This window comes from Hemiscyllium ocellatum, chromosome 4, assembly GCF_020745735.1.
Source record: "Hemiscyllium ocellatum isolate sHemOce1 chromosome 4, sHemOce1.pat.X.cur, whole genome shotgun sequence".
Taxonomy (NCBI): Eukaryota; Metazoa; Chordata; class Chondrichthyes; order Orectolobiformes; family Hemiscylliidae; genus Hemiscyllium; species Hemiscyllium ocellatum.
In genome coordinates, this window is record NC_083404.1 from 96,661,480 (window position 1) to 96,676,418 (window position 14,939).

General features: G+C 38.8%; 1 protein-coding gene across 1 annotated transcript in view; it reads right to left on the reverse strand.

Annotated features, from left to right (window-relative positions):
* The window catches only part of calb1 (calbindin 1), an 89,755-nt gene that overhangs the window by 18,256 nt on the left and 56,560 nt on the right, over positions 1-14,939 (reverse strand). Inside the window, exons 7-8 of the mRNA XM_060824416.1 lie at positions 332-387; positions 195-234 (exon numbers count right to left, since the gene is read on the reverse strand). Of these exons, the coding sequence (XP_060680399.1) occupies positions 195-234; positions 332-387 (96 nt within the window). The remainder of the gene's footprint in view (positions 1-194; positions 235-331; positions 388-14,939) is intronic.

The window sequence follows — 14,939 nt, forward strand, 5'->3', positions numbered from 1 at the left end:
TTTTATAATTTGAGCATACCATTATATTGATAGCATTATGTGCCATTTGTGAAATTGAGAGTATACATATCTTTCTATTTCAATTGTAGGATGGTGTTTCTAAACATCACAGTTGCTCAAGTTACTGTACTTCGTTTATCTCCAAATGCATTTCTTTTACATATCAATATGCTTATTCCAAAGAAATTACCTACCTGAAATTTAAGAAGAAAATTTTCTTTGTCAGGAAGTAACCTATTCAAAAATGAATTTTGCATATAAGTAGTTATGTTTTTACTGTTTCAATAATACTATTGCTTTTAACAATAAATTTGTACTGAAAGTGACATACCTTGCCATTTCGCCCAGTCCCAGCTTTCCATCATTATTTGAATCGAACATTTTAAGCTTAAAAAAAATTAAAGTTTCGAAAATGAATTTCCTAAAATGTTTTCAGAAAACTTAAATTAAGTCAAATTCATAAAAACAAAATGTTGCATTAAGAAATTTGCAGGGTTTTCTTCAGGTTACAGATATTCAATCACAGATAAACAAGATAAATTATAAAAGTCTAAATTGTTTTGTCTATCTCAATGACCAGATATGTTGACATTAATTCTATTATCTGGCTGTTTTCTGTCTTTGTACAACATCTAACTTCAGAATTCCCAAGTTACTTGGCCAAAGGATGCTGTATTGTTTGAGTTGACAGGTTGTTGCATGATGATTTACATTGTGAATACTGTGTCCAACAGGAAAGGTTAAAGCATGCTACTAGCAGATGTAAGACTTTAAGTATCAATTTTGAATTCCTTCATCAGACTTCATTGCTTGCTAAATTCTGCCAGTTTCCTGGTTTTGTCCTATTCTTTAATAGCTTTCAATACGCATTGCCTCAAATATTATCAACTGAAAATTGTAGTCAATAGGAAGGAAATATTATTATTTTCCACGTATTTTTGATCAATAAAGGTTTATTATTAGGTATGCAATAGGTGATGTGGGACAGTGGAGGGGCCTAAGGATTCGTAATGCCTTCAAGGTTAGGTTGACACAAACATCGATTACTTGAAAGTGTAAATAGATACAAAATGGTCAAAATGGTACCTAAACAACATATAATACAGTTCAGTTTGATGAACATTAAACATTTCTTCTATACTTCATGAAATCTTCCTTTCTCCATTTGCCTGGATGAGTGAAATTCCAACAACAGTCAAGAAGTTCAACACCATCCAAAACTGGCACTCCATCCACAAAATTTAACATTCACTCTGTTTATCACCAAAGCTATGTGAACTATCTACAAGGCGCACTGCAACAACTCACCAAGATTCCTTAGAAGCACCTTACAAACCCGTGACGTCTTCCACCTGAAAGGACAAGGTCAGCAATATATGGCAACACCATCGCCTCCAAGCCACTCATCATACTGACTTGGAAATGCACAGCCACTCCTTCAATGGGGCAAAATCATGAAACTCCCTTTCTAGCAGTACTGTAAGTATACCAACACCCTAAGGGCTGCAGCAATTCAAGGAGGCAGCTCACCATCGCCTTCTGCAGGGCAATTAAGGACAGGCAATAAATGATGGCCCAGCTCACCACATCCACATCATAAAACAAAGAAAAAATTAAAAACTTAGACCTTACCACAAATTGAGCAGAGTACTGCTGTTGTTCATTAGGATACTAAATATGCAATTCCAGCAGTAATATTGATATTGTATTTAATCTACTTAAATGCAATTCCTTGAAACATCAATATATATTCTAACTTAACATTATTACTGATCATATGATTTGAAATTCAATTCAATCCTTGCTGATTTTGGTTGTTCATAAGCTGTTTATTTCTTTTTGTTTCTTCTGAACCAATGACAAAGATTCTTGCCAAGTTGAAGAGTTTAGACATAAGTACTCTGGCACACATTTTGGGGAAAAAATTAACATTGTTATAAATCCTCAAGATTGAACATAACATGATAAATATATGATGAAATTGTACACATTTAAACAAAATATTTCATTTTCAAGTATAGATAGAGAAGTAATGTGTAGACCACCAAATCTCATTTGGGTACAGTCATAGATCATGATATGAGTGACACTTGCTCCACTACCAGGCTTGTCTAAATTAATCCCTGCCAACAATAAAGTGGAGGAAACAAGGTTTATCCAACTGTAACAGGCAATCAGGTAGAATGTCAATGGCTTTGGAGATGGTAGTGTTGTTGAATTGGATATACTCAGGCACTTGTGAAAACTGCCATTAGATTTTCAGATTGTGTCATCAAAGAGATGCATATTAAAAGGAAGAAATAACCACAAGAGAATATATGATGGCAAAGTCTTTTTAATTGAATTTTATTGCAGCTTATCAAAGTGTCCAACCCAGAATCATACTTTCAGGAGTTCAAAGTTTACAAAAACAGAGCCATTTCATATTAATTTCATACATACCTACAAGTTAGCATAGTATAGTATTGTATGATGTATGATTGTATCATTTTTAGAAAGCAATAAGTAGGTGAACCAGTGCATGTAATGTTCTGAAACAGATCGATAGAGTTTTTTTCTGGAAATCAACTAAGGGTAAACTTTGCAACATGGGCCTCTCAAAATTTACATTGTGAAATGAAATACAGCAGAGTTTTCCTCATTTTACAGTTGATATGTCAATAAAAAATGAGCTTCTCTAGATCACAAAAAAAGTGAAAAGCAGCTATATGAGAACCCTACAAACATGCAAAATGTCTTTGTCAACATCATTTTCCCCATAGAGTCTGAGTAATTTTGTTTATATTAATCTTTCTTATGTCATCAAAATAATAAGCATCAGAACACATCTTTGATAATGCTCTTTTCATATCTTCTCCAGCACTTTCTCTGTCAGTTCAATGGTAATCAAAAATAATTCATGCATCCAGCTCTGCAGTTTGCAAATCTTAGTGAAAATAGATCAAAGAACTTATACAGGCCATTTAATGGCTCAGAATTCAGTCTATCGGTGGTTTTCTAAAATGCACTAAACTTGCTTTGGTGAGGTGTCTTGTCCAGAAGTTCCTAAATGCTTTCAAATGTTTCCAAATGGCCCCATCCCTGCCCCCACGAAAGCATTTTGAAAAAAAACTAAGATGAGAACAAATTTCTTCAGTCAGTGAGTTGCTAGAGTGTAGAATGCCTGCAAGTGTATTTAAAGTAGGTTCAACTAAACCATCCAAGAGGGTATTGGATGATTATTTAAACAGGAACAATTTGCAGGACTATAGAAAAAGGCAGCTGAAAATGTGTTGCTGGAAAGGCGCAGCAGGTCAGGCAGCATCCAAGGAACAGGAGAATCGATGTTTCAGGCATAAGCCCTTCTTCAGGAATGCGGGATCAGTCGGTTCCATAGGCAGGTGCTGAGGAAGGAGATGTGGCTGTGGTAGCGAGTCTGTTTGAGGACGTGGCTGAAGAGCTTCTGTGCAGAGGAGATGACCTGGGGTGTGCAGTGAGAGAGGGACTCACTGAAATCCTTGTAGAGGGAGGAAGAGAGCTTCTTCAAGGAAGGCATCCTTGCAAGAGGATTCGCAGTAGGTTAAAATCTTCGAGGAGAAAGTGAGGACTGCAGATGCTGGAGATCAGAGCTGAAAATGTGTTGCTGGAAAGGCACAGCAGGTCAGGCAGCATCCAAGGAGCAGGAGAGTCGACATTTCGGCAAAAGGCAAGAGATGAGCACAAAGGTAAAACATCAAATATGATGAGCTGAATAGTCTCCCTCTGCACTTAAAAATTCTGTGATTCACATTCATGTCACATCTTTTTCAGAATGGATGAAATTAGTCTCCATCAATCGTGATATCAAATCATAATTCATCATTTTACTGCACACCATTTTCTTATCTATTTAAGTCAATGGCTGAGCATGGAGTAAACAAAGCGGTTGATCCAATCAGTCCTACACTCCTGTACATCTGATAAAGATAGTGTTATTTTCTTAGCTAATAAAACATATTATTTAAGACAAGGTGAAATGATACAGTATCAGTACTAAACAACTGAATAAGCTGGATTTAAACTCACAACTAAGGTTGGGGAGTCCATGGACAGGTTACAGAATGATTTTCAGGCTGGCTCTAAAACAAAATTGAAAGTAGGGATTAAAGGTAATTATTTGGACTGGCAGAAATTAGAAAATGACATTCCACAGGATTGGGGACCAATATTGTGACTGAGGAATTGCAAATATAATTTCAAAGTCTGTGGAAGACATCATATTAAAGTTGTTTCTTTATACAAAGAAATAATGCAATGAAGTATAAGACAATAATAAACTTGGTGAAATGAAAGATGAATTTCAATTTAGATTAGTATAGATGCTGCATTTTTCTGAGAAGAATATGGAGGCCACAAACTGCTTGGATAATATGAAACTAAATGGATAAATGAACAAAACGATCGAAAGTACAAATTCACAAATCACGAAAATATTGAAGCAAATTACAAGGACGTTTGAAATAAAACAAATAAAACACAGAATTCATTTCTAGATAATTAAAAGCAGAAAAGTGCTATTAAATTTACATAGAAACTTGGTCAAACTATTCTTAAGTCCATGAATAGGACTGGTCTATATATGATAAAAGACACGATGAAAGGGCAGCACCTTGAAAGCTAGTGCTTCCAAATCAACCTATTGGACTATAACCTGGTGTTGTGTGATTTTTTTGAACTATGATAAAAGAGATGTAGTAGAATTTGAATGTGGTGAAAAACAAAGATCAGCAAGAATAATGCCAAAATTGAAAGGATATAGTATTAGGAATTCAAGAAAAATTCTCCACACAAACAAATGGTGAAAATATGTAAAATATATCCCAAGCAGATGTGGCAAATAACAGTTGGATGTCAGGGGAAATACATCATGGAGTACAGGAGGGTGTGTTTTGTGACTAAATGAAAAGGAATGTGAGGGTTTTGTGTAAATGCCAGAAAAGACCTTTTTAAGCTGAATTGCTTGTTTCTGTGTTATCGATTCACTTATTACAAATGTGAAATTTGTAAGAATCTTATGTTTAATTTTTTTTTAATTTAAGGTAATATTAGAAAATCCTGGAAAGGAATTGTGAAAAGATTATAAAACTCTGTCCAATGTTAGATTTCATGGATTTGTTACCATGGGGACAGTTTTGAAATTGCAAAATTCTTATATCTGACTCCAAGATTTCAAACAGGAAGAGTGAGAGGATTGTCTCACAGAGAGTGAAAAGACTGTGTGGTCACCAGAGAGGAGTTTGTGTCTCTTGTGAGCAATCAAGAAGAAACAAGGAAAGCAAGATTGTCTCTGGTCAAAGAGATACATCCATGGCAATCTACGGAATCTAGCAGATGATTCCTGGCATGGCCGAGGCTGGACAGAATGACCAGAGCTGAAAATGTGTTGCTGGAAAAGCGCAGCAGGTCAGGCAGCATCCAAGGAGCAGGAGAGTCAACGTTTTGGGCATGAGCCCTTCTTCAGGAATGAGGAAAGTGTGTCCAGCAGGCTAAGATAAAAGGTAGGGAGGAGGGACTTGAGGGAGGGGCATTGGAAATGTGATAGGTGGAAGGAGGTCAAGGTGAGGGTGATAGGCCGGAGTGGGGGTGGGGGCGGAGAGGTCAGGAAGAAGATTGCAGGTTAGGAAGACTGTGCTGAGTTCGAAGGATTAGACTGAGACAAGGTGGGGGGAAGGGAAATGAGGAAACTGGAGAAATTTGAGTTCATCCCTTGTGGTTGGAGGGTTCCTAGGCGGAAGATGAGGCGCTCTTCCTCCAGCCATCGTGTTGCTATGGTCTGGCGATGGAGGAGTCCAAGGACCTGCATGTCCTTGGTGGAGTGGGAGGGGGAGTTGAAGTGTTGAGCCATGGGGTGGTTGGGTTGGTTGGTCCAGGTATCCCAGAGATGTTCTCTGAAACGTTCCACAAGTAGGCAGCCTGTCTCCCCAATATAGAGGAGGCCACATCGGGTGCAGCAGATACAGTAAATGATGTGTCTGGAGGTGCAGGTGAATTTGTGGTGGATATGGAAGGATCCCTTGGGGCCTTGGAGGGAAGTAAGAGGGGAGGTGTGGGCGCAAGTTTTGCATTTCTTGCGGTTGCAGGGGAAGGTGCCAGGAGTGGAGGTTGGGTTAGTGGGGTGTGTGGACCTGACGAGGGAGTCACGGAGGGAGTGGTCTTTTTGGAACGCTGATAGGGGAGGGGAGGGAAATATATCCCTGGTGGTGGGGTCCGTTTGGAGGTGACGGAAATGATGATGGATGATACGATGTATATGGAGGTTGGTGGGGTGGTAGGTGAGAACCAGTGGGGTTCTGCCCTGGTGGTGGTTGGAGGGGCGGGGTCAAGGGCAGAGGAGCGGGAAGTGGAGGAGATGTGGCGGAGAATATCGTCGATTACATCTGGGGGGAAACTGCGGTCCTTGAAGAAGGAGGCCATCTGGGCTGTACGGTATTGGAACTGGTCCTCCTGGGAGCAGATGCGGCGGAGACGAAGGAATTGGGAATATGGGATGGCGTTTTTACAGGGGTGGGGTGGGAGGAGGTGTAGTCTAGGTAGCTGCGGGAGTCGGTTGGTTTATAAAATGACCAGACTAAGCCTTACTATTGGTATTTGGTTTGTAATTGCTCCAGAAACTGAAAACAAAATGACTTTTGAAGGATCACTCAATATTACATCTTAGCAAAATGGGAAGAAGTGGGGAGAATGGGGAGAACTTTTAACGTTTAGACGTTAAACATAATGATGGATTAGTTTATGATGTGGCAAGTAATATGCCTCAGGGATCAGTGTTAGTGCCACATTTACTTATAATCTATATAAATAACTACCTTAATAACTGAATTCAGGATGGCTAAATTTGCTGATGCTATAATGCAGGGTAGGAAAGTTGTGGTGAAGCAGGCATAAGAAGTCTGCAAGGAGATATAGTTAGATTAAGTGAGTGAGCAAAAATTTAAAATGAAATATAATGCAGAAAAAGGCCACGTCTTTTTTGGCTGACAGAATAGGCAAGTAAGATGTTATTTAAATAGAGACAGAATGCAGAATTCAGATATACAAAAGGATATCTCTCTACAAAGATCATAACAGAATTGCTCTTTGCTGGACTGGAAATAGGCACACAGGAATCTGTCCGAATTTAGACAAACAAAATTTCACAATTGTTTCCACTATATTCATTGAAATGAAAACATGATTACATCAATTACCGAACAGGAAGACAGGGAAATACAATGATGATTTGGATTTAACTTCTGGGTTTGATTTGGCAAAGAATATTCACCTAGATCCTAAATTCAATGAGGTAGAAGTTAAAATTTATTTTGTGTCATTTGAGAAAATTAGGATAAAGAAACCAGACAGTTTTATATCAAAACATTTTCATGGAGGAAATCATTTGGAATACTCATTGCTTTCAGATGTATAATCTAATGATTATATTACGAAAACTGTTGTTCTAAACTGATAGGAGTTAATACCAAAGCTTCCAGACAATGATTTAAGAATCTGAGGAAAAGACAGGATAGATTTTAATGAAATTTGTCAGAGGAAAGGAAGTTACATTCAACAGGTGAAATATGGCTGAGAAAATGGAGCAAGATTTTCTAGAGATCCTAGTTAGTGAAAGAAGTTAAATAAAATGACCCCTTCAGAATACAATCCCACCAAGAAGCTCAAAAACAATCTAGGCTAAGGGCTACTGCAATAATAGCTGTTGATTACAACATCTCTCATGACATGTGAGCAGCATGAGCCTGTTGCTTACAAACCCAAGAGGAAGCTGGAGAGGTCTGTTTGGTTGCAGTCATTAGAATGTAGAAAACTGGTTGCATTTAAAAGATAGCAGAATTAAAAGAGGGATGCTCCTCAGAGTCATAAAATATTGTGTGAAGGATAAAGGCGATACAAAGCGACCGGCGTGTTATGTTTGTCCTAAGAAAAGACATCTGAAGGCAGATTATTTGTAAATTAAAAACCAAAATGGATTGCATGCAGAAAACCTTGTATCAGTAGATGGCGCCGATGACAAACCAATAGCCTTGAATGTAGTTACCAGTGGAAAAATCAAAACAGAGGATTTGAAGGAATTTGTATTCAGAGGTGAGAAGTCCACATTTGCCAGTAAAATGGGCAAACAATTAATATTCTTAGAGATGTTGGTCAAATCAGTCACTGATGGTGGTGGGTGAATTGAAATTTCTTTATTAACTGCTTAGGAATGCATTAAGGATATTCTTGGAGCTTATTCAGTTGTTCCATTGCATAACAAAATTAAAACTGTGTCTTAATTTATATAATGTAGTCATGGGAATTTTACTGAAGTTGCATGTTAATGGTGTTCATTTCATACGAAGAAATGATCTCTCACCAGTAATACAGTCCTTCAGCAGTGTCACCTCAGTGCAGTGTAACATTTTGAATTGGAAATCTATAAAAGAAATCAAGTAATGTGCAAAGATCTGAAACTATCTCTACTCCTACTGTGGAAATTATTGTTCCAATTTGAGATATGTCCAAAGTGTCAAAAAGTTTGGACTTGTGAGATTAAAGAGATTAGAATATCAGGCTGAGAGCAAAGCGTTAAAATCAGCTGGAAATGCATTGGACCTGGCTGAATTAAATTTAAAATTAAATCTAGACAAGTCCAAAACCAAAGGTATCAAAACAGACAGCAGCAATGTTGAAGCTGATGGTGGAACAGGGCAAAGGATTTAAAACGTAAAGACTCTGCCATATCTAATATTGATAGCATGGAGGTAAGGAAGAATATTCTTATAGATGGTAATCTTTGTGCATAAATTACAACTTCAGAATGACAAACCTATTGCCTTGTGAGACAATAATTGGACAAAGCTCATTCAGAATGGGAAAACAAAAAGCTGTAAGAAATTAGAACATGTTGTGAAACATAGACAATCAAAACCTTCAGGCTGATCCTCGAAATATTTTTAATGAATTATTTAAAACAACTAAGGAGGATTTTACTCAGCAGGCACTGTTAAGCCTACTTCTTCTGGAGGAACACTTAAAGTGAACAGTGATGCTGCATTAAAACAAGGAAAATTCACCAATATGGAGGGCTGTAACCTCCTGTCTTGATTTGGTCACTAAAAAACCCCTATAGCCATGAAAAGATGAGAGGTCCAGAATTTAAGCCTGAACTGGATTGCTATAAGACTGTTACCATCCTGATGACAAGATATTGTCTAGTTTTAAAGAAGAACAAAGAAAATGAATGAATCCTAAAATAAAGAAGCATTTAGACAGGGAATGCCTTCGAGATCTGGTTCCAATTGCTGTTATTCAAAAGAAGGACTGTAATATTGTTCTTAATAAAGCTAGTCAGGCCAAACTGAGTGTAGAATTTTCTAATTCAGAACACAGAAAAGCAATAAAATATACTCAGAGTGGAATAGGAGATTTCCTACAATGCATCTTGGAAAGTGAAGCCATTCGTAGCAAAATGAAATACCGTAAGAACTGCTGATGCAGAAGCAAAAACAGAAATCATAGAATCATAGAGTCCCTAGAGTGTGGAAGCAGGATATTCTGTCCATCAACTCTACACTGATCCACCAAAGAACACCTCATCCAGACCCACCCTCCCTACCCTAACCCTGTAAACCCACAGTTCCCATGGCTAATCCACCTAGCCTGCACATCCCTGGGCACTACGGACAATTTAGCATGGCCAATCCACCTAACTTGCACATTTTTTACAGTAAAACAAAGTCCAAAGCTCAGCAGGTCTGGTGGCATCTGTGGAGAGAAGATAGAATTAACATTTCAAGTCCAGTGACCTTCTTCAGTTCTGAAGAGAGGTCACTGGACATAAAACTTTAACTCTGCTTCCTCTTCACAGTTGCAAAATAAAATCTAGTTCAGGAGCGAGAAGGCGCTGTAAGGATTCACATCAACTAGACTTGGATTCCTTGCTATTAAATATATTTTCTTGATACAGATTAAACACCGGCCTGATCTTCTAATCCGGGTTGGAAAATATTCTCTGATGCAGGTCTGACTAAATGTTATCCATTTAACTTTGGTGTAAACCAGTTAGCTTAGTTACCATAGGAACAGGTTGGGGCTTGCTGAGCAAGTTGCAAAGTTCTCACAGCTGAAACCAGGGCAAACATCACTGAGGAGGCTTTCTGCCTCCAAGACTTTGGACAGAAAGAGAGAGAGAGGGAAACCGCACAGATCAAGGACTGTAGTTATCTTGGGCTCACCAAAGAGGAAAGTGTGTTCAGTTTGTTAGCAGAAATGCAGGAGAAAAGTGTCTCTGCTCAAGGAGACACTTGTTTTGCTCATTCATGGGAAATAGGAATCACTGGACTTGGCCGTCATTAATTGCCATCCCTAATTGCCCTCAAGGTGGTTAGAAGCTGTCTTCTTGTGTCCTTGGACAGTAGATACACCTATAGTGTTATTAGGGAAGGTGGTAGGTTGGGGGTGGGGTTTCAAGATTTTGACCCTGCATTGCAATGTATGGAATCCTGAATATACATGGCAAGTGCACAGAAAATAACCTGGAGAGGGCTAACTTTAGGCAGAACTTCTCCAAAAACTAAAGGAAGCAGCTTTTGATAGTCACTTGACATTATGACTTGGCAAAACAACATTGGAACCTGGGAGCAATGATGGACTGATTGCTGTCAATAGCAGGTAGTGAATTATAACACCAGTATGGTGTTATACAGTAACTAACCAATTCATACCAATGCAGGGTCATAATCCCAAATTAAACTAGTTCCACTTGCCTGCATTTGGCCGATATCCCTCCAACCATCCATACTCATGTACTTATCCAAATGTCTTTTAAATGTTGTGTTCTTCGACATATTAAAAAAATAAATGGAGGAATAACTTTTATCTAATTTAGGGTATTAATTGCCTACTAACTAGTGTTCAGCTGATTGTTTGTTACAGTTGAAATCATAGAACTTGAAATTTTGCTGTGTGCAATCTATTCAGTCAGTCACTGGAACTCAAGTTATCAGTCTCTACAGGGATCATAACATACTGGATAAGTAACACCATCTTGGTGAGTTGTTGAGCCTATTTGCTGGGAATACAATTTATGGGTTCTTGGTCAGTTTCAACCTCACTATTTATTTTCAAGCTGCTTTTATAGTTGATTTTGATATAAGTAAGTAATGAGAGTCCAAGTCATCCAAACTGGACAAGTATTTTGACAACTCTTTGTAATAACTTTTAAATGTAGAGCCAATCATGCCACAAGAATTTACAACTATCTCTCAAAACAGCATCAACACGGTGTTGTGGTCTCAAATAAAAGCAAAATACTGCCCTGCTGGAGATCAGGAATTAATGCAGAAGATGCTGGAGAAACTCAACAGGTAGCACCTGCAGAGGGAGAAACAATATGACTCCAGGGAGAATCATAATGGACAGAAAAATAGAGGCTGTCTTTATGACAGCAACACAGGTTGTAAGGTAAAATGATGAGAGGACCCTCTAAGCTCAAATGCATTAGTCAGATACTTACATGGTACAGGTTGAAGATATGTAAAAACAAAATAGGGCAGGCAATTTTATCACTAAATTATTAATGCAGAGACTCAGGTCATGACTTGGGCACCTGGGTTCTAATCTTGCCATGGCAGCTGTTAGAATATGAATGAGTAAAGAAAAAATGGTGGCCATGGAACTGTTGCTCATTGTTGGGAAAAAAAACCATCTGATTTGCTAATGTCCATTAGTACAAGAAATCTGCCATCTTCAACTGGTCTGGCCTATACATGATTCCAGATCCATGTGGTTGACTCTTAACTGCCCCCTGGGCAATTAGGGGTGGGCAATAAGTGATGGCCCAGCCAGCAATGCCCACATCCCATGGATAAATAAAAATCAATACTGCAAATGCTGGAAATATAAAATAAAAATAGAAAGTGCTGAAGAAACTCAGCAGGCCCAGCTGTACCTTTGGAGAGAGAAACAGAGTCAATCTTTCAAGTCCCATGACTGCTCTTCTTCTATGTTAGACTTTGCCACTTTGATCTTTGATGCATATTCAGAAAATGGGTTTCAAATCCCAGCAAAATCCTGCAATTAATTTATCTCTCTTTTTAGGAAAACATTGACTGAATATTCTGCAAAGCTGAGACAAATGTTTCAGAATGGTATCTTTAACTTAGACCACAAGACGATAAGAAATAGGAACAGGAGTAGGCTATCAGCTTATCAAGCCTGATCCACCATTCAATAGGATCATGACTGAACTTGTAGGACCATAAAGCAGTTTGTGTTAGAAGATGACAATGCAGGCCACACATTTACATTGCCGTGCTGCATACCTGTTAAAGAAATACTCTTCTGACAGAATTCTGTTTTTTACATATGCTAAAAATGTTATGTACCTTACCTTGAAAAGAAAGTTTAACTTCATTTCACCAGTCAAACATGACAGACAGGCAGTTTAACAAAATCAGGAATTGCTGGTTGAGGATAATTCAGAGATTATACAAAAATCTTGTTCCTGAACTTGCCAATAAACTCGACCTTAGAACTTTTGTTTTCCATCATCTGTCATTTGAGTCTGCCTTATATGTCTTCAGTAAAGATTCTTTTTCTGCTGTTAAGTGCTTTATAAGATTGTTTCAAATAAATAAAATAGATTTGTAACTAGCACATCTGACACCAAGTCTCAAGTTTATAAATGACTGACAACTCAGTTGGTTGAAAGTTTGCTTTTTGACAATGCAATATTCAGGGAGAGATCAGTTTCATTATGGAACCTTGGCAGACTCTTGATTTCTCAGATACCCTTTACTGAGGATGCCCCTTGGTACCAATGCCACTGTTGAATGCCTTGACTCCTTGGTGGATTTTTCATTTCCTCAAATCATGCCAGAGGAGAACACTGTGGTTCTGAAAGAATCTTCTTTATTATTTTGTGCCAAGACAAAAGGATCCATGATCTTTTCATTCTTGCACTTATTCAACTCGGTAACATTGTCATTTTATCAGATACAATTCCAGACATGAAAGCCAACTTAGAGTCCTAGAGATGTACAGCATGGAAACAGACCCTTCAGTCCAACCTGTCCATGCCGACCAGATATCCCAACCCAATCTAGTCCCACCTGCCAGCACCCGGCCCATATCCCTCCAAACCCTTCCTATTCATGTACCCATCCAATGCCTCTTAAATGTTGCAATTGTACCAGTCTCCACCACATCCTCTGGCAGCTCATTTCATACACGTACCACCCTATGCGTGAAAAAGTTGCCCCTTAGGTCTCTTTTATATCTTTCCTTTCTCACCCTAAACCTATGCCCTTTAGTTCTGGACTCCCTGATCCCAGGGAAAAGACTTTGTCTATTTACCCTATCCATGTCCCTCATAATTTTGTAAACCTCTATAAGGTCACCCCTCAGCCTCCGATGCTCGAGGGAAAACAGCCCCAGCCTGTTCAGCCTCTCCCTGTAGCTCAGATCCTTCAACCCTGGCAACATCTTTGTAAATCTTTTCTGAACCCTTTCCAGTTTCACAACATCTTTCCGATAGGAAGAAGACCAGAATTGCACGCAATATTCCAACAGTGGCCTATCTAATGTCCTGTACAGCCGCAACATGACCTCCCAACTCCTGTACTCAATACTCCGACCAATAAAGGAAAGCATTCCAAACATCTTCTTCACTATCCGAACTACCTGCGACTCCACTTTTATAACTTATATTGTTGGAAGTTGGGGTCCATTTACAACTGACATTTTCTCTCATATTTCCTGTGTGACATGAAATCTCATGGAACCAATGGACCTCCGAAGCATATGGTGTGTTAGCTTTTATTGGCAAAGGGATTGAGTTTTGGAACCATGGGATCATGCTGCAGTCACATTTGGAGTATTGCGAACAGTTTTGGTCACCATATTATAGGAAGGATGTGAAAAATTTGGAAAGGGTCCTGAGGAGATTTACATGCTGTAAAAGGGGGATGTACAAGCCAAGTTCACAGTTAATCAGTGTATTGAGTCATTGACTTTCGGTTTTGGGAATTGCTACTATGCATGAATTTCGGAGAACTGAGCAGTGGCAGAGTTAGAGGGAACGTAGTATGTAACTGTTGTTATGGTAGTTACTTGCTTTCCCCCAATATCTTTTGTGATACAATAGGCACAACTTAACAGCAAATACACACAGTACTATTTTAGCTATACTAAAATACTAAAAACACCCTCTCATTCACTCAATCCCAGGAACAGTCTTTTATTTCCTGATGGTCAGATAACACTTGGTTTCATTCTGCTCTCTGACAAAACTTTAGAACATAGAACATTACAGCGCAGTACAGACCCTTGGGCCCTCGATGTTGCACTGGCCTGTGGAGCCAATCTGAAAGCCATCTAACCTACACTGTTCCATTCAGGTCCATATGCCTATCCAATGACCATTTAAATGCCCTTAAAGTCTACTACTACTGCAGGCAGTGCATTCCATGCTCCTGCTACTCTCTGACATCTGACCTATATCTATCACCTCTCAATTTAAAGCTATGTCCCCTCGTGTTAGCCATCACCATCCGAGGAAAAAGACTCTCGCTGTCCAACCTATCGAACCTATCGAACCTAACGAGGAAAAATGAGGTACGAAGGTAAACTGGCCAATAATATAAAGGAGGATAGTAAAAGCTTTTTCAAGTATGTGCAAGGCAAAAAAATGGTTAGGACTAAAATTGGGCCCCTGAAGACAGAAACAGGGGAATATATTACAGGGAACAAAGAAATGGCAGAAGAATTAAATGGGTACTTCAGATCTGTGTTCACTGGGGAAGACGCAAGCAATCTCCCTGAGGTAACAGTGACTGAAGGACCTGAACTTAAGGGAATCTGTATTTGCCAGGATTTGGTGTTGGAGAGACTGTTAGGTCTAAAGGTTGATAATCCCCGGGGCCTGATGGTCTACATCCCAGGGTACT